This window comes from Pecten maximus, chromosome 15 (assembly GCF_902652985.1).
Source record: "Pecten maximus chromosome 15, xPecMax1.1, whole genome shotgun sequence".
Taxonomy (NCBI): domain Eukaryota; kingdom Metazoa; phylum Mollusca; class Bivalvia; order Pectinida; family Pectinidae; genus Pecten; species Pecten maximus.
The window spans coordinates 33,937,440-33,958,945 of NC_047029.1; the positions used below are offsets into that span (position 1 = coordinate 33,937,440).

At 36.1% G+C, this 21,506-nt stretch overlaps 1 protein-coding gene across 1 annotated transcript; it reads left to right on the forward strand.

Annotated features, from left to right (window-relative positions):
• Positions 1-9,184: 9,184 nt before the first annotated feature.
• On the forward strand, positions 9,185-21,505 carry LOC117343396 (SCO-spondin-like). Its single transcript, XM_033905738.1, has 8 exons — positions 9,185-9,190; positions 10,191-10,311; positions 10,702-10,802; positions 11,291-11,356; positions 13,443-13,563; positions 14,053-14,226; positions 16,618-16,950; positions 21,411-21,505. Exons 1-8 carry the CDS (start codon positions 9,185-9,187, stop codon positions 21,503-21,505), a joined length of 1,017 nt encoding a protein of 338 aa, XP_033761629.1.
• The last annotated feature ends 1 nt before the right edge of the window (position 21,506 follows it).

Below are 21,506 nucleotides of genomic sequence, written 5' to 3' on the forward strand. Positions count from 1 at the left end.
CAAATAGATTACGTTATCATTCCATGGCAATAACTCAGCGAGCCAATTCACGTGACACCAGGATGTACATCACTGCATGCTGCAAGGGTCATTTGTCTGATGAAGGTGACAATGTAGTCACCGAAACGTCACGCTCAAATCATACACTGGTTATGATAGACCAAAGTCTATTACTGGCCATTTGTCTGATGAAAGTGACAGTGTAGTCACCGAAACGCCACACTCAAATCCTACACTGGTTGTCCCTACATGTATATAATTTACCATAACTCACAAACATAACATCATAGTCATTTGTCTGATGAAGGTGACAGTTTTGTCACCCTAACGTCACACCCAAATCCTACACTGGTTATGATAGACCTAAGTATATCACTGGTAATTTGTCTGATGAAGGTGACAGTGTAATTACCGAAACGTCACGCTCAAATCCTACACTGGTTGTGATATACCAAAGTCTATTACTGGTCATTTGTCTGCTGGTGGTGACAGTGTAGTCACCGAAACGTCACGCTCAAATTCTACACTGGTTGTGATATACCAAAGTATATTACTGGTCATTTGTCTGATGAAGGTGACAGTGTAGTCACCGAAACATCACACTCAAATCCTACACTGGTTGTGATATACCAAAGTATATTACTGGCCATTTGTCTGATGAAGGTGACAGTGTAGTCACCGAAACGCCACACTCAAATCCTACACTGGCTGTGTCTAGTCTATAAGCTCTTAAAATCCAGTTAAATTCTGACAATCTAGGAATATCTGACTCTTAAACTCCGGTAAAATAGTCTATCAATCTTCTTAGGTCTGGTTCTTAAAAATCAAGTTAAATTCCAGCAATCTAGATATGTAAGATTCTTAAAATCCAGTCAAGTTCTGGCAATCTAGGAATGTCTGACTCTTAAATCCGGTTTAAATTTGATTGACCTTGAACATTTATGTATGACTCTTCAAATTCAGAGAAATCCTAATAGTCCCGGTATAGCTTACTCATAAAATCAACTTAGAATAAAATTGTATTATATCTGAATCTGAAAATCTAATGCTTTATCGGTCAATGAGCGGTCTTATCTCAACGGACCAGCACGCTACACGTCATACACCTGTTTTCGACTACACGGCCCAAGAGACGACTGGTCAAGTACAAGTGTGTCATAATGATTTTGAACTTGACTGTTGACAAGTAGGTGTGTCATAATGATTTTGAATTTGACTGTTGACAAGTAAGTATGTCATAATGATTTTGAATTAGACTGTTGACAAGTAAGTGTGTCATAATGATTTTGAATTTGACTGTTGACAAGTAAGTGTGTCATAAGGATTTGAATTTGACTGTTGACAAGTAAGTGTGTCATAATGATTTTGAATTTGATTGCTGACAAGTAGGTGTGTCATAATGATTTTGAATTTGACTGTTGACAAGTAGGTGTGTCATAATGATTTTGAACTTGACTGTTGACAAGTAAGTGTGTCATAATGATTTTGAATTTGACTGTTGACAAGTAAGTGTGTCATAATGATTTTGAATTTGACTGTTGACAAGTACACTGTAGGTGTGTCATAATGATTTTGAATTTGACTGTTGACAAGTAGGTGTGTCATAATGATTTTGAATTTGACTGTTGACAAGTAAGTATGTCATAATGATTTTGAATTTGACTGTTGACAAGTAAGTGTGTCATAATGATTTTGAATTTGACTGTTGACAAGTAAGTGTGTCATAATGATTTTGAATTTGACTGTTGACAAGTAAGTGTGTCATAATGATTTTGAATTTGACTGTTGACAAGTAAGTGTGTCATAATGATTTTGAATTTGACTGTTGACAAGTAAGTGTGTCATAATGATTTTGAATTTGACTGTTGACAAGTAAGTGTGTCATAATGATTTTGAATTTGACTGTTGACAAGTAAGTGTGTCATAATGATTTTGAATTTGACTGTTGACAAGTAAGTGTGTCATAATGATTTTGAATTTGACTGTTGACAAGTAAGTGTGTCATAATGATTTTGAATTTGACTGTTGACAAGTAAGTGTGTCATAATGATTTTGAATTTGACTGTTGACAAGTAAGTGTGTCATAATGATTTTGAATTTGACTGTTGACAAGTAAGTGTGTCATAATGATTTTGAATTTGACTGTTGACAAGTAAGTGTGTCATAATGATTTTGAATTTGACTGTTGACAAGTAAGTGTGTCATAATGATTTTGAATTTGACTGTTGACAAGTAAGTGTGTCATAATGATTTTGAATTTGACTGTTGACAAGTAGATGTGTCATAATGATTTTGAATTTGACTGTTGACAAGTAGGTGTGTCATAATGATTTTGAATTTGACTGTTGACAAGTAAGTGTGTCATAATGATTTTGAATTTGACTGTTGACAAGTAAGTGTGTCATAATGATTTTGAACTTGACTGTTGACAAGTAGGTGTGTCATAATGATTTGAATTTGACTGTTGACAAGTAGGTGTGTCATAATGATTTTGAATTGACTGTTGACAAGTAAGTGTGTCATAATGATTTTGAATTTGACTGTTGACAAGTAGGTGTGTCATAATGATTTTGAATTTGACTGTTGACAAGTAAGTGTGTCATAATGATTTTGAATTTGACTGTTGACAAGTAAGTGTGTCATAATGATTTTGAATTTGACTGTTGACAAGTAAGAGTGTCATAATGATTTTGAATTTGACTGTTGATAAGTAAGTGTGTCATAATGATTTTGAATTTGACTGTTGACAAGTAAGTGTGTCATAATGATTTTTAATTTGACTGTTGACAAGTAAGTGTGTCATAATGATTTTGAATTTGACTGTTGACAAGTAGGTGTGTCATAATGATTTTGAACTTGACTGTTGACAAGTAGATGTGTCATAATGATTTTGAATTTGACTGTTGACAAGTAAGTGTGTCATAAGGATTTGAATTTGACTGTTGACAAGTAAGTGTGTCATAATGATTTTGAATTTGACTGTTGACAAGTAGGTGTTTCATAATGATTTTGAACTTGACTGTTGACAAGTAGGTGTGTCATAATGATTTTGAACTTGACTGTTGACAAGTAGGTGTGTCATAAGGATTTGAATTTGACTGTTGACAAGTAAGTGTGTCATAATGATTTTGAATGATTGTTAACAAGTAAGTGTGTCATAATGATTTTGAATTTGACTGTTGACAAGTAGGTGTGTCATAATGATTTTGAACTTGACTGTTGACAAGTAGGTGTGTCATAATGCTTTTGAATTTGACTGTTGACAAGTAGGTGTGTGATAATGATTTTGAATTTGACTGTTGACAAGTAAGTGTGTCATAATGATTTTGAATTTGACTGTTGACAAGGTGTGGTGATATTATTATGACTAATTTGTTGAAGAATTGTGTTTTTCGAAGTCCATTTATTTTCTCGTGGCAACTCCGGGTTTGTATAAAAGAAACCTTACTTACTTAGAAGACTTGAATACAGAATAATCGGGAGGTCTTTGTGTATGGTCCATTTAAGTATGATTGAGATAAGTCACCTAACATATCATTCACTACAGGCAAATTTGTATCTAAGATCATAGCATTGTTTGAATTGATATATTAATATATATGATTCTTATATCTTAACGTGAAATATGAGGTTGAATAAAATTAATATAGATTTGAATTTACTTGCTACGTTATCAGAAACGCAAAAGGGTCGCCAGTTTTTGTAAGTATAAGAATGGTTTTATCTCTGCGGGTCAACGTTATGTAAAATATGTCATACATCTGGATTATATTACACAACTCACTGGAGGCCTGGCAAGTAAGTGTTTCGCTAGGTTCTTTAGTTTAACTGTTTACAATATATAGTTACCATAATTGAAAGTGCGTTAATACTCGTTTTTAAAGCTTAAAGTTAAACAAGCTTGGTTATTTAAAAGTTCTTTCAAACAATAATGAAATACAAAATTATAGATCATCAGACATCAGTAGATTCGTTGGGATCTATAGTGTCAAGTAAACGTATTTAATTATGTAAATACTGTACCAAATTATTCATTGAACTTGTATGAGGAAAAGGGACTGTATCCATATCCATAAACATGGAGTTTCCCCATATCAAACATATCATATTGGTATTATTCATGAAAAATGTGGTGATTTATATAAAAATTCTCCCACAAATGATTAGGGTGTATTATTTTTTGCACTTACGATGTGCGGTTTATAAACTTGTGAGACTAAAGTTACAAATGTAAGGCCCATGTGACCTGGCTCTTGACATTAACTCCGATATTTATTTAACATTTTATAAGTTAATGGTTCGAACAAGCAAAATGACATGTTAAACTTTTAAAGAAGATATTCATTATTTAGGTGTGACATCAGCTAGCTGTTGTCTTATATACGAGAACTGATTGATATGTTGTGAGCATCATATTGAAGGATTTTAATTTTGCCAATCTAATTAAAATCTAGATGTTCATTCTCACTACGGTACATGAACATCTTACGACATCGCATAAGGGATCACGTTCTGGTGACCTTTGTTATCTCTATATTTCACTTTTGGGTCGAATTGTCCATTTTCTGATGTCATCGATCCCACCTATTCGTCACATCATGTATCGGAAGCTAACCATTTCGGTACAAAATGTATATCTATATGCTTTTTTGGACGAAATGACTTGAAACAGATTGACAGATTATGCAAGCTATGAAAAAAAAAAAAAAAACACACAAACGAAATTCAGTTCCACGATTCTGTAATTTGTAATTTGATTGGTAAATAAAAAAGGTCATCCTGACCTAACCCCTTATGCGATGTCGTTAGATGTTCATGTAACGTAGAGAATGGACATCTATATTTAAATTAGATTTGAATTTTGCCGGACATATTGTATAATTTTTCAACATAATCCCCTTCAGTATCTATTCACTTTTGTCAGTGGTGTTTAAGGACCTCAATGCCACTTTTATAGAACTCATTTTCTTGGCTGTTCATAATGTCATCCATTGCATGCATGACGTAATCATCGGACTAAAAGTGAGTGCCCTAAATAGCTGTTTTCCGTTTTGGAAATACACTGTATATGAAAGTCTGATGGAATGAGATCAGGTTAAAATGCGGATGCTTAATCATTTAAAAGTCACAATCGTGAATGGCAGCCATAGCAATGACAGATTATGAACATGAGCATTGTCCTGATGGAACTAGAACTGTCGCCAGGATGGCTGACTAATACCCCGCAATCTACACGAGTCAATGGTGAATTGGAACTGTTAATTAGAGGCTAACTAAGATAACCCAGTAATATAGTGACCAGTTGCCATAGCAACCATAATTTTGAGAAAAAGAAAGTGAGATGCACATCTGCACATGGTCCTCTATATTTGTGTGAAGTTTCATTGAAATCGGCCCTATGGTTTAGGAGGAGTTGTCTGGACAAACTTAAAGTTATGGTTCTTATCAGAAAACCTGTTTATAGTGACCAGTTGCCATAGCAACCATAACTTTGAGAAAAAGAAAGTGGCATGCACATCTACACATGATCATTAATATGTGTGTAAAGTTTCATTGAAATCGGCCCATCAGTTTAGGAGGAGTTGTCCGGACAAAATGTGTCTACAGACAGACGGACGGATGGACGGACAACCTGATTCCAGTATACCCCCCTAACTTCGTTGCGGTGGTATAATAACAAGTTTAATATTTACCCGTAACTGTCTCAGAAGTGAAGCGTAGTACGTGTCATTGACTGTTTGTCCCTTTGGGCATAATGTATCAGCAGAATACCATATGTATACCAGGAAAACGGAGGCAATAACCTTCTCAGCTGATGGAGCAGCCTTTGCCTTCTTTGGAGGGGGAGAGACAGGGTGCTCTCATTGTTTCTATTTTTGTTTGGCCTTTGGGGTAAATGATGGACCAATTTTTCACCCATACATGTAGTAACAAATCTCAGAAGAAAATATTGGAAATATCTTCCTTAAAAAAGGTTAAGATTAGCACGCGATAATGTGCGCCTGGTGTGCTTCTGATCAACTCCAAAATGTGTTGCTTCCATATCATTTTGGATATCCGTAGGTGTTAAACCTTTTTTATGCAACTATTAGATCACTGCTCTTTCACCGATTTTGTCCATTTCGTGAAAGCTGCTTATCTTGTTTACGTTAGTGTGCTACCTCGTCGATATAGACTAACCAAAGGAGACCAGTCCTTGGGTACACGGACCTATATAGTCAGAGAATAGTAGGACTTCAAAAGAACATCCTTGAGTATCTCCTTCAATACTAGGCTCACAACTTATCAATCATTCCTCGTAAGTTAACCGCACTCTAAGGTGAAGTCCAAGTATTGATTTGGGGATGTGTACATTTAAAAAAAAATCTTTGAATATGAATATTATGTACATTACTGCTGAATATATGAGGATACATTCGAACAGCCACGTGCTGCTGAGGCAGTCGCCTCCCCATCCGGGACCCAAAACCCAGGGGACCCAGAGGTGCGCGCCTTCTTAGCACTTGTTGAGATAAAGAGATTAATAAGGGGTGGACACATGGATTTTGATAAGGATTATTGAGGTACATACCCATCATTAGCAGTGATACACCACAGGAGATGACTCAAGCTGTGTTATCAGGCTGTTGGGTAAATACATCATTTTATTCTGTTACTTGCTCTAAGGATCACCAATTATTTAGTTTAATTTCAACCTGTTCGGTTTCCCCAGTGACTTCCTTTCTCCTCGTATCCGGATTGCTGGTCTGTCACATCTACCTGGGTAAGTAAATACAACTTTTAATTGTTGTCTGTCACAATTGCTACTCTGCTACTTGTTTTCCGATACTATTGATGTCAGAGTGGAATCTAACTTGACTGGAGAATCCACTTGTTTCCTCATTCGATGTTTAATCTCAAAATTAAAGAACTGTATCTGTAATATTTTCTGAACTTTTAAATATATATTTCTACTCTGTATCTACATTTCCTTGTCATACATATTATGTTTATTCTGTTAAAGTGTTGACAGCTGGTCCTCGGTGCTTTGAGTGTTCATCAATTCCTCTTCTGAAGTACTGTGATTATTTTACACAATGTGAGGAAGGGGAGGTAAGAATGTCCCATCTACTATTATACATTTGTTACAAATCATTATATAGATTCAATAATATCTATGGGTTGAGTATTCACCTATGATATGTTGTGTTAATTTGTATGACTGTATAAGTAATGTTTACGTTAACACACGAATGCACACGTCTTTCCGGTGTTAATGATACATAATATTAATACATTTAGTTTATTCGTTTTTTTTCTAAACATAAAATCTCAAACTTCTTTGGAGTTAACAACATGGTATGCTATCCTAATACATTGTAGTTATGATATTTTCGATCCGCGCATAGCGGCTTAGATGTACTCAAATTCCATAAAATATTCTTCCGACACATATTTGCTAGAAGAATTGATGTTGATCTAGAATTGTTTGCATGCTTGTTGTTCATTTTCAGTTGTAAATAATTGTTTTGGAAAAATGTCCCAAAGATGACACTTCACCTACAATTTGATATCTCGATATTTTGACCTTGACGCATTTCCAGAGGACAAGGGGTGGGAAAATATGGTCATATTACCTTAACAATTTTCCACCGACCAAGGTACTCTAGAATTAAATCATTTTGATCAAGGCGAACACGTTTGATGACCTAATATATGGCTATTAACTATGCATGTTTGGCTCATTATTGGTCAATTCTCGATAATTTTGAAAGAATTTTTACTCCTCCGATTTTTTTTTTAGAAATGTCTCGTACAGAAGATACGTACACACAATGGGCACGACCTGTACACCTCCGGCTGTGTCAATAACCAGGTATTATATACATGTATTATTGTTATATATCTATATCCAGACTTAAACCGGATCTGACCTATATTTGTCTCCCCCTTCCTTTCGAACATTGTGTCCTTATACAGGAGGATTTACAATTATTTGTCAGACTACCGAATGTGACAAATAAGTAGCGTTGGGAGAAGACGAAGATTTATTTAACGATGTGTTTAGACTAAAGGTATATAATCAATGGGTAAACTCGAACGATTTAGGTAATAGACAGAACGCAACGAACGATTGTATAATAAGGCTTCATTAATGAAAGTTTAAGAGAGGACAATATTTATATTTATCTTACGTAAAACAAAAACGTACAGCAAATTTTGTGTACATAGCGCTTGGTTTTTACACAAAAGTCAGTCAATGTTGGCGATGACAATGTGACGGTGAAGTCAGTGTCGGCGATGACAATGTGACGGTAAAGTTAGTGTCGGCGATGACAATGTGACGGTAAAGTCAGCGTCGGCGATGACAGTGTGAAAGTGAAGTCAGTGTCGGCGATGACAGTGTGACGGTGAAGTCAGTGTCGGCGATGACAGTGTGACGGTGAAGTCAGTGTCGGCGATGACAATGTGACGGTAAAGTAAGTGTCGGCGATGACAATGTGACGGTAAAGTTAGTGTCGGCGATGACAATGTGACGGTGAAATCAGTGTCGGCGATGACAGTGTGACGGTAAAGATAGTGTCGGCGATGACAATGTGACGGTAAAGTTAGCGTCGGCGATGACAGTGTGACGCTTAAGTTAGTGTCGGCGATGAAAATGTGGCGATAAAGTTAGCGTCGGCGATGACAGTGTCAAAGTGAAGTCAGTGTCGGCGATGACAGTGTGACGGTGAAGTCAGTGTCGGCGATGACAGTGTGACGGTGAAGTCATTGTCGGCGATGACAATGTGACGGTAAAGTCAGTGTCGGCGATGACAGTGTGACGGTGAAGTCAGTGTCGGCGATGACAGTGTGACGGTGAAGTCAGTGTAGGCGATGACAATGTGACGGTGAAGTCAGTGTCGGCGATGATAGCAAGACGGTGAAGTCAGTGTCGGCGATGACAATGTGACGGTAAAGTTAGCGTCGGCGATGACAGTGTGACGCTTAAGTTAGTGTCGGCGATGACAGTGTGACGCTTAAGTTAGTGTCGGCGATGACAATGTGACGGTAAAGTTAGTGTCGGCGATGAAAATGTGGCGATAAAGTTAGCGTCGGCGATGACAGTGTCAAAGTGAAGTCAGTGTCGGCGATGACAGTGTGACGGTGAAGTCAGTGTCGGCGATGACAATGTGACGGTAAAGTCAGTGTCGGCGATGATAGCATGACGGTAAAGTTAGTGTCGGCGATGACAGTGTGACAGTGAAGTTAGTGTCGGCAGCGATGACAATGTGACGGTGAAGTTAGTGTCGGCGATGACAATGTGACGGTGAAGTTAGTGTCGGCGATGACAGTCTGACGGTGAAGTCAGTGTCGGCGATGACAGTGTGACGGTAAAGTTAGTGTCGGCGATGACAATGTGACGGTAAAGATAGTGTCGGCAGCGATGACAATGTGACAGTGAAGTTAGTGTCGGCGATGACAATGTGACGGTAAAGTTAGTGTCGGCAGCGATGACAATCTGACGGTGAAGTTAGTGTCGGCGATGACAATGTGACGGTGAAGTTAGTGTCGGCGATGACAATGTGACGGTGAAGTTAGTGTCGGCGATGACAATGTGACGGTGAAGTCAGTGTCGGCGATGAGAGTATGACGGTGAAGTCAGTGTCGGCGATGACAATGTGACGGTGAAGTCAGTGTCGGCGATGACAATGTGACGGTGAAGTCAGTGTCGGCGATGACAGTGTGACGGTGAAGTCAGTGTCGGCGATGACAATGTGACGGTGAAGTCAGTGTCGGCGATGACAGTGTGACGGTGAAGTCAGTGTCGGCGATGACAATGTGACGGTGAAGTCAGTGTCGGCGATGACACTGTGACGGTGAAGTTAGTGTCGGCGATGACAATGTGACGGTGAAGTCAGTGTCGGCGATGACAATGTGACGGTGAAGTCAGTGTCGGCGATGACTATGTGACGGTGAAGTCAGTGTCGGCGATGACAATGTGACGGTGAAGTCAGTGTCGGCGATGACAATGTGACTGTGAAGTCAATATCGGCGATGACAATGTGACGGTAAAGTTAGTGTCGGCGATGACAATGTTATACGTCGGCGTTTTATTAGATATGGTCGGATGTTACAAAATGTTGTTAAAATCAGTGATCGGTAAAGTAAGGTTTCAATGTATATTGTATTTTAACAGTCTCTTTAAATACGTTGTGGTTTTATTACAGAGTTGCTCTCTGGGTACGAATTTCCATGGCTCGTTTGGAGAAGTCTCGGCTTTCGGACAGGTGACTTGTGTCGAGTGTTGTGACGGAGATATGTGCAACAACCAGGGTTGTGGGGACACCGGTAAGTACATTACGGAATACTCATACATTTTGTATATCAGCAGAAGAAAATGCTATTTACCGGTTCGAAAGCAGAAAATATATAAAGAATCAATACATATACCGTTTGTTTACACTCATTGGAATCAAAAAAAGAAGAAAACAAAATTATGGATTTCCTTCGGAATTGTTGGTCCTTAGTATGAAGCATGATGAATTGATCTTTGCTATTGTTCTAGTTTCTAGTATTTTCAAATTTTGAACATACTTCAATTAACAATTGTAACTTTTTTTGCGTTTGTACTGTTGTCACGTCTTATGGATTATCATTTGGTCACAGGATTTTTTTAACGATATGGGTGATGCAAACAATATTACTCACAATGACAAAATTGTGTTTGTACTACTACAGGACCACCCCCGCGGGAATCTCGTGGACCATACTGCTACCAGTGCCAACATATGCCAGACCCAAGTTACTGTGAAAAACTTACCATCTGTGACAGCAATGAAGTAAGTTCAAAATTATTTTCAAAATACAATCGATCAATCAACAAATGGAAGATTTTATTCCAGTGTTACATATTTTTACAAGTAATTACACTTTATACAAACATTTAAAAGTGTCTGCACATTTTGCTTGATAAAATAGATAGTAATCAGTTTAAAATTTAATGTACAAAGTCATCACATTTGTGCCTGTTTTCTTCAATGAAACATTTTAACTGGATAGAAGATAAAAACATGTTATCAGCAAAGTTCATTATTTACCCTTACTTGTCTACATTGTTCATATCGCGAAAACCTTTAAATAAATTGTTTTTATGTAAAACAATTAATATCTTAAGTATGAATAAAATTACATGTTCATAAGTAATATTAGGTAAATTTACTAGATGATAGTAAGTCAGGCGTCAGCTTTAAGTTGAGGGATTTGTTTTATTTTCTCACGCTATGACGAAATGTCACGATGTTTTATATTACATTTTTTTTGTATGTAGGTTTGCAGTATTGATGAAACAGTTTCATTTGGTCATCAGTTCTCAAGCGGATGCAGACGAAAAGGAGTAAGCAATCCCAATTCCTGTATCCCATATACATTCAGAAATAAATAGTGTTTGACAATTACTTCATACAATAATATATAGTTCAGGGAATTTCAGAGAACGTGAAAAGATTTATAATATTGATAAAACATTCTCAGTTTGAATCTGAAGAAACAATCACCTACAGAAATAAACCTACATTGTATCTTGCCTATACTTAGTAAGAGGGAGTAAATAATTAACGGTTTATTCTGTGTGTGTCCTTGTGTGTATGTCCGTCCACAGCATACAGGTTGTAACAATGCGTTCTATGAGCCAATCGACATACATAGTATCATAAGACCATTTTTTTTTGGTTTTGGTCATCATTGGATACCCACGGTTGATTTCACTACGCCACGCTACACTTATCAACCTCGGATAACCACGGTTGATTTCACTACGCTTCACTTCACTTATTAACCTCGGATACCTACGGTTGATTTCACTTCGCTACGCTACGCTGCACTTATCAACTTCGGATACCCACGGTTGATTTCACTACGCTACACTACACTTATCAACCTCGGATACCCACGGTTGATTTCACTACGCCACGCTACACTTATCAACCTCGGATACCCACGGTTGATTTCACTACGCTTCACTTCACTTATTAACCTCGGATACCTACGGTTGATTTCACTTCGCTACGCTACGCTGCACTTATCAACTTCGGATACCCACGGTTGATTTCACTACGCCACGCTACACTGATCAACCTCGGATACCCACGGTTGATTTCACTACGCCACACTACACTTATCAACCTCGGATACCCACGGTTGATTTCACTACGCTACGCTACGCTGCATTTATTAACCACGGATACCCACGGTTGATTTCACTACTCTACGCTACACTTATTAACCTCGGATACCCACGGTTGATTTCACTACGCTACGCTTCACTGATCAACCTCGGATACCCACGGTTGGTTTCACTACGCTTCACTACACTTATCAACCTCGGATACCCACGGTTGATTTCACTACGCTACGCTACGCTGCATTTATTAACCTCGGATACCCACGGTTGATTTCACTACTCTACGCTACACTTATTAACCTCGGATACCCACGGTTGATTTCACTACGCTACGCTTCACTGATCAACCTCGGATACCCACGGTTGGTTTCACTACGCTTCACTACACTTATCAACCTCGGATACCCACGGTTGATTTCACTACGCTACGCTACACTAATCAACCTCGGATACCCACGGTTGATTTCACTACGCTACGCTACACTACACTTATCAACCTCGGTTAATTGCTCTGCACCAAGTTACACTTACGTGTGTCAACTCATTGAAAATGCAATGACGTCACTCTATAAATAGAAACCATTATTACAAAGTACATGTAACAATATGCGCTCATGAATGCTTGCAAATTCTGTGACAAATATATAGTTGGCAAAAAGTCCTACAGGTCTTTAGTGTTTAGAACGAATGTAACCTATAGTATGGCAATGTTTATTGGATGTTAGTAACAGCCCAGGCGTGCGGAGCGTGTTATTTGAGCGTCAATAAACGACATGACGGTGATCACATACATTGTAGACTAAAATGGCTGATTTGTTACCTAGGTCTGTTTAGATTGATAGGAAGACGTCTCTGTAAAACAAACAGGTCTTAATAATAGCCTGCTGAAATGATTAAAATCCGTTAATATTAAATTTCTGAAACACGTTTTTGAGAACACTCGCTTTCATTGTTGTTGATATGAAGCTTTTATGACGCGTATCTTACTTTCAATCTGATTGGCTAAAATTCCGACAGGAAAATGTTACGGAGCCAACCAAATAGTCTGTAATGAATGAACGATTTTTCACAGAGTTGACCCACGAGTGAAAAGTGTAGCATAGCGTAGTGCCATCAACTGTGGGTATCCGACGAGGGGTTTTTGGTGCATAGTCAAACGTTATAGTTTAGTGTTTAAAGGTCACATTTGCACACTGAAAATATAAATGGTATTTTAGGTAATGGTATACAAAGATATAATTAAATGATAGGATTATATTATGTGATCCCCGCTCACTTTGAATTTTATATCAATTGACAGGAGTGTTTACACGAAGGGCTTTTGGTGGGCAGGGACATCCATAACCTTTTGGTGGGCAGGGACATCCATAACCTTTGTCACAAATGTTGTTCAGTTGACTTCTGTAACCAAGATTGCACAGGTAGGTACATACATGAAATGTGACGTCACAAAGCGTCCATGTTATCTTTTTTCTAAATGTTTATTTTCTGAATTATCTATTCCTCCGTTTCCAACTTTCGTTTTGCATATGATTAAACAAAGAACATTAAAGGCATATTGTCTACGCTATATCCACACAAACAAACCGTCTGTTTTAATTGATATAACATGTTCAATGAAAAAACCTATGACACTGTCTTACATATTGAAATTACACGGGGAATACTATGTTTGTATGTTGATAATCGGTAGGTATTTATCATCGCTACGATATAAAGGTATCATAATTCTGTTGACTTAAAGCAATCGTCATTATCGACATTACCATTAAAACAGTAAAAACAAAACAACGTAAGGTATTTTTTATATACGTTTACACAACTTCAACGTCGTTTACCTGAGAACCAGACTTATATTTTCTACCTCGTCGATCCATTGACTTAAAAGGTTTTCAACCATAAAGTTACAGAGGAAAAATCTTGGAGCGCCTGGGGTCCATGGGGGTCATGTTCAGCTACGTGTGGCAGCCATGGTCATCAAATCCGGAATCGATCTTGTACAGATATCACAGGCACAATGGGATTACAAGGCTGCGAAGGTGATTCGATGGAGGAACGCAACTGCTCGGATGGAATATGTCAAAGTTTGTTTATTTATGAGTATATATTTATATTTTGTGTTACATTTGCCTATATTTCGGTAGTAATCCAAATTGTAGTTATCAATAGTACTGTATATTGCAGTTTACAGTGATTCGGTCAGTGTCGGAAAACAGCGTTAGGTGTTTCAGGTAAAACAATTCAAAACACGACTGCGAGTTACTTTCGGTATTAACAGGTCTTGAGAGCGTTCTAAATGTGTTAACATTTAGTCGCATAGGCCACCACGAAAAATAAAGTAACTTTACAAGTTATGACGCTACACAATAACTAGAAATGGAGTTGACACATACATATTATCAGCGCTATTCTAGGAAAGTATATATCAAAATTGTCAACGTGGTCACCAGGGCTCGTTTTCGATTTTTTGAGTTATGCAAGACAAGACAACATGCATATGTATGCTGGATTTTGAGTGCTGTGGTGATCCACTAATGGCAAAGGCCTATCTTACTCTAGAAAACCTAAACCGAGCGCCTGTAAACATCCTCTGCTACTATTGTACTGACACTTACGCAAATCCAGTCTATAGAAAAGTTTCCTGTGCAACAATTTAGTCTTTCCGGTGCAACATCGCATCACTTCTAAATGAAAACGGTACATAAATGCGCAGAAAAACGGCTTGATTGCAAGTATTCAGAAATTATGCAGTTGTTAACAATTTAGCGATATCTATACATGTATGTTAAATATATGATAAAGTTAAAGAGTTATGGTCGTTTTGTGCCTATCCTGACCTAGGCTACGTACAGCGATAGCCTGGGCTAAAAATACAGGTAAAATATCACGTGACCCCAGTGATTCCCACACTACCAAAATAGATCGTCATGGTCCATTGGCGCGTTGTACTTAGCGAACAGATTACACGTATGTACTGAATCAATACCATATGAAACAAAGTAAAATTGACATGTTTAATATGAATTTTACACTACCCATCCATGTATGCCTGTTGTCGACGCTGCAGTTCATTTACATTTGACTTTTTATGATACTCGCTCTTTTTTGTATCAAAATTTTCTATCACAACATTTTCATCTTTATACTAAATATTTTATAGTAGATATGCTTTAAATGTTACAAATATCTTTAAAATACGATAAAGAAAAAAATAAATGGTATTAAGAAATACAATAAAATATGAAGAAGACACATTTTGGTGATTCGAACTCCAAACTTTTGGGTTGCTAATTATAAGCGATGGTTCTACCATATGAGCTATGCGGACTTATGACATTGAGATGTTTATGTTATGAGATATAGTCAGTCTAGTTAGTGCTGAATTAAAATATTTTATCAACTACGTTTTTTCAATTTTTCGGTGCCAGCGCATCGGAGGACCACTTTTTAAGAATAGGATTTTAGTTGTACTTTGGTACATAGAATAAAATAATACATTGTAAAAGTTGGTCTTCCGATGCGCTCTATGTCAAATAATGATATAAATGCGGGAAAACCCCCCTCGAAAGTTGCAAATAGCCCGATGATGCAACTTTATGGTCATTTAATGACATATCTATTGTAATGAACAAACACCTTTTTTCGCAAATAAGAAAACGGTCACAGTTAGGTCGAAACAGGCCAATATGCGCCATACCTCTTTGTGTTAAAGCCGTGTTATGGCTGTGTCGTTTACGATAACACAAGAAAATACGTTGCATATTATTTCTTCTGGAAAATTTAGCTGTTCTTGGGTTTGAACTTACTTACGTCAATAATAAGATAAGCGGGAAATTAAAGCGCATTTTTGCTGCAGTCACCAAAGTTATATAAATGTAAATATAAATGTTACCAGATGCTAGTATACAGTCGAAATAAATAAAATTTGGGTGATAGATATGTAGATTATTTATCTGTTATCTAAATTGTATTCATATCGACTGTATACCATCATCTGGTAACAGTTCAATGCTTAAATACGTGTCATGTATTGTAAGTCAAACGAGATCCAGCAAACAAAAGAAGTTTTTGTTTAAAGAAACGGATTTTCATGTACAGCGAATAAGGTAATGTAACAAGGCATTGACGCTAAACATCCATTTACTAGTAAATACAAATGGGGAATCATGGACAAATCGTAAAAAAAAGGTGGTAACTTTTACAAGATTTCACTGCAGTAACCTGACTGTATAATTACTTGTTAACAATCCCTAAATCGTTATCAGAAGACAAGCTTGTCTAGATCAGGGACACCTTCAATATATACAAGCCTCATCCATCTGATAATCTAGGCAATGTCTTGTTTTCTACAGGGAGTGTTCTGTTGGAACTGTGAATCATAATAAACTTGCTAAATCTAAATGTAAAATTATAATTATGAAATAATATAAAAGGGTAATTGATGACATTGCGTATGACTTTTACCATTCATGCAGGTTGTCGTGAACTGTACAACAATGGAAAACGCGATTCAGGTGTGTACACCATAGCCCCGGTCGGACACCGACCCTTTGACGTCGTCTGCAACATGACGGACGGAGGAGGATGGACAGTTCTTCAACACCGATTTCCAAACGGCTCTCTTAGCTTTAACCGGAACTGGACAGACTACGCCAATGGTTTCGGTGATCTACATGGCGATTTCTGGCTTGGATTGGAATACATTCACGTGCTGACGTCAGGTGGTGTCCACGTCATCATAGATATGATAAAAAAGGGAGGGGAATTAACAAGGTTAAGTTACGATTACTTTGAGGTGAAAGACGCCAGTACGTCATACCGGTTATCAGTCTCAAATGATACGTCAGTAAATTGTTTATATGGAGAAGGATTATTATATAATAATGGAGCTAAATTCGCTACTCCGGACGGACCGAATTCAAATTCGTGTTCTAGTCACGGCTCTGGGTGGTGGTTCTACCTTTGTGCTTATTTCAATATCAACGGTCTTAGGGGTAATTCTGATAACAATTATGGGATGGGTTTGTATTGTAATGGCAAGCACACGTTGCTGATAGAAACAACAATGAAGGTAAGGTAATATTCCTCATAAGGGTAATAAAGTAAGAAACTATTACTCCTAAAGATAATAAAGTAAGGAACTATTCCTCCTAAAGATAATAAAGTGAGGTAATATTCCCTCTAAAGACAATAAAGTAAGGTAATATTCCCCCTAAAGATAATAAAGTAAGGCAATATTCCCCTAAAGATAATAAAGTAAGGTAATATTCCCTCTAAAGATAATAAAGTAAGGTAATATTCCTCCTAAAGATAATAAAGTAAGGTAATATTCCTCCTAATGATAATAAAGTAAGGTAATATTCCCCCTAAAGATAATAAAGTAAGGTAATATTCCTCCTAAAGATAATAAAGTAAGGTAATATTCCTCCTAAAGATAATAGAGTAAGGTAATATTTCTCCTAAAGATAATAAAGTAAGGTAATATTCCTCCTAAAGATCATAAAATTAGGTAATATTCATCCTAAAGATAATAAAGTAAGGTAATATTCCCCGTAAAGATAATAAAGTAAGGTAATATTCCCCCTAAAGATAATAAAGTAAAGTAATATTCCCCCTAAAGATAATAAAGTAAGGTAATATTCCTCCTAAAGATAATAAAGTAAGGCAATATTCCCCCTAAAGATAATAAAGTAAGGTAATATTCCCCCTAAAGATATTTAAGTAAGGTAATATTCCCCCTAAAGATAATAAAGTAAGGTAATATTCCCCCTAAAGATAATAAAGTAAGGTAATATTCCCCCTAAAGATAATAAAGTAAGGTAATATTCCTCCTAAAGATAATACAGTAAGGCAATATTCCCCCTAAAGATAATAAAGTAAGGTAATATTCCCCCTAAAGATAATAAAGTAAGGTAATATTCCCCCTAAAGATAATAAAGTAAGGTAATATTCCTCCTAAAGATAATAAAGTAAGGTAACATTCCCCCTAAAGATAATAAAGTAAAGTAATATTCCCCCTAAAGATAATACAGTAAGGCAATATTCCCCCTAAAGATAATAAAGTACGGTAATATTTCTCCTAAAGATAATAAAGTAAGGTGATATTCCTCCTAAAGATAATAAAGTAAGGTAATATTCCTCTTAAAGATAATAAAGTAAGGTAATATTCCTCTTAAAGATAATAAAGTAAGGTAACATTCCCCCTAAAGATAATAAAGTAAGGTAATATTCCCCCTAAAGATAATAAAGTAAAGTAATATTTCTCCTAAAGATAATAAAGTATGGTAATATTCCTCCTAAAGATAATAAAGTAAGGTAATATTCCTCTTAAAGATAATAAAGTAAGGTAACATTCCCCCTAAAGATAATAAAGTAAGGTAATATTCCCCCTAAAGATAATAAAGTAAAGTAATATTCCCCCTAAAGATAATAAAGTATGGTAATATTCCTCCTAAAGATAATAAAGTAAGGTAATATTCCTCTTAAAGATAATAAAGTAAGGTAATATTCCTCCTAATGATAATAAAGTAAGGTAATTTCGCCTTAGAGATAATGAATTTATTTTTACAACATTACAATGTATACATTACTTACTAAACGTTATTTAAATATTAACTGTATTCTTTGATGGTGTATCTGTATTGGCAACGTTTATTAATACAAAAGTCAATCATTGGTGTTGGAGTTAAAAAAATTTCAAGTAATGCTTATTATTTTCCCATTTTTTTTACGGATAATGATTTTCAAGAATAATTTACAGAGAACTGTCTTTAGCTGTCTGAATGATCATTTTCTGTGTGTACACCAGTCTGTTTGTGTACCAACAAATTTCTGATTTCATTTTGTTGATTTCAAATCTTATCGTAATGGTTAGAATTAATCAAATTGATTGCTGATTTGTTTTTTTGAATACCATTTCATAATCAATATTACATTGTAACTTTATTAACTTGATTAAAATCGTGATCCTGAGTCAAATTTTCATTATATTGTTGTCACGAAACAATGAGTTTGTGTTTGTGTTAATTATTTAACAGTTAAAATTATCGGACATCTTGGCATGTGATATAATGATCTTTATTTAGTCAGTGAAACACAGATAAGTCGAAGTAAACGGGACTGAATAAAATAATCGACTTATCCGGTGTACGAATTCTATGTACGAAGATATATAATGCCATAAATAACCAGTTCCCGTGGATTGTCTATACCGTATACATGGCCGATAACATGGTGTCACAAAGCCATGAATGATTACAAATATTTATAGTTCATACCCTCATACTCATTTTTTTAATAAAATAAAGATTATAAGTTGAATAGATTACAGAAAAATACCGTAAACGTGTGAGACACATGTGAGACACATATGAATACATACGTACACTCATAGTGAATTCGAGAGATAAAAATAAAAAATTTAACCCGTCAAATTTTAACACCGCCAATTAAAAAGCCGCGAAAATTTCAATTTTGCCATTAGTTTCCATTCCGATCGCCATTTACCTTTGATTACTCCCGAGAGTAACGACTGGTGCGTAACGTTGGTTGTTGCCTTGCACCTGTCGGCCAAAATGCCGATAGGTATGAATAGCTATAGCTAGTGAACAACTACTCACGATACACCCAAACATAAACTTGTAATTATGCTATCCTTTATAGCAATACAAGTATGACATATATCGCATCATAATTATTTTTTGTGAAAACAAAGCTATCTACCCTTACCATTCAATGGACTGATGTTAACACTTTACCTGTATACTCATTGATTAACATAACTGTACGTATACACATCATACAATAGATGACCACGTCGCTAGCTACAGTTGATTAAATTCTCTTTGTCTGTTGCTTGTACATATACTCATATAAACATTAATTTGACAACACACTTCATCAGCATGGATAGAATTTATGGGCATAACATAATTATCTATATATACCGGTAGGTAATATATATGCTCAACGCCAAATTAAAACCCTAGATTTAATGGAAATCGCTAAATTTTAACTCGCCAAAATTTAACTTCCAGTTTTCATGACAAAATCGCCAAATTTTATGACCGCTAAAATTTCCCGCTATACGGTACTTACATTCTACTCCCAATTATACATATAAACGACCTGTAAAGTCTTCTATAAAAAAAATAGGACAAAGGCGCATGCAAATCTAGGATACAACAAATACATATATATTTGTATTTTTAAAAAGATTAATGTTCTGTACCAAAATGAATAAAACTCCCTTTATGAAACATCGATGTTACAAGTGCTCCTGGTGAGAAGTCTGTTTTTGTTTGTGAATAAATACCTTTTTTCAAATAATAATGTTACTAGTATTTAATATACGCTAATATCAAAGACACTGAATGTATGCGGGATCGATTTTTTTTTATTGTGGAATGAGTATATGTTTATGGTGATAGTATCAATTGAAGAAAGTATGCAACCACCATAGTTTAGTGTCAAACTCTGGTATCAGACTTTGATATATAACAATGAACAATATGGAAATACCTTGAAGAAATGTGATTTGTCCCGAGTATTTTTGTACTAAAAGCCAGCACAAATGGAGAAGACCTTGCCAATAACCATTTATCTTTATTTACCAGTCTGAACAGGAAGGCATGTTGAATAACTTTAAATTGTCGTATTGTGCAGGCATTACCAGACAGAATAGGAGAAGACCTTGCTCTGATCAACCTATTTATAATTATATAATAATTATACTCAAGGATTTAAAAAGACCTGTTCAGTTTTCTAAAAAAAAACAGCATACTAACAAAAGGAGCATGCAAATCTAGAATGCAACGAAACATATCGATATATATGTATGTTAAGTGTTTGTGAAAAATTACATTTTTTTTTTTTACATTTAAACAATAATTGTATCTAATGTACACTAATATCAAAGTCACTGGATGTATGCGTTATCGATTTTGTATTGTTCTATATCGGGATAATGTATGTTCATGCTGATAGTATCAATCAAAAGAAATTATGACATAGTAATTTCTTTGTCAAACTTTGACATAAGACAATGAATAATATCGAAATACCTTGAAGGATGTGACATCCATAACGTGAAATGTGTTATTGCCATGGCTTTGCCCGAAGCATTTTTGTATTGAAAGCCAGTACCTATGGAGATGACCTTGCTGATATGGAATTTTCGCCAACATCGACATGACTAAGCATTGATCTCTTGTCTACCAGTCAGAACCGGAAGACATGTTGAATCACTTCTTCAATTTGTATTGTGTAGTTATTGCCAGACATCATAGCAAAGACCTTCCCGATACAAAACGGTTTGCTGTGATTCACCTGTTAAAGGCCTTACATTTACTAGGGACACCTTAAT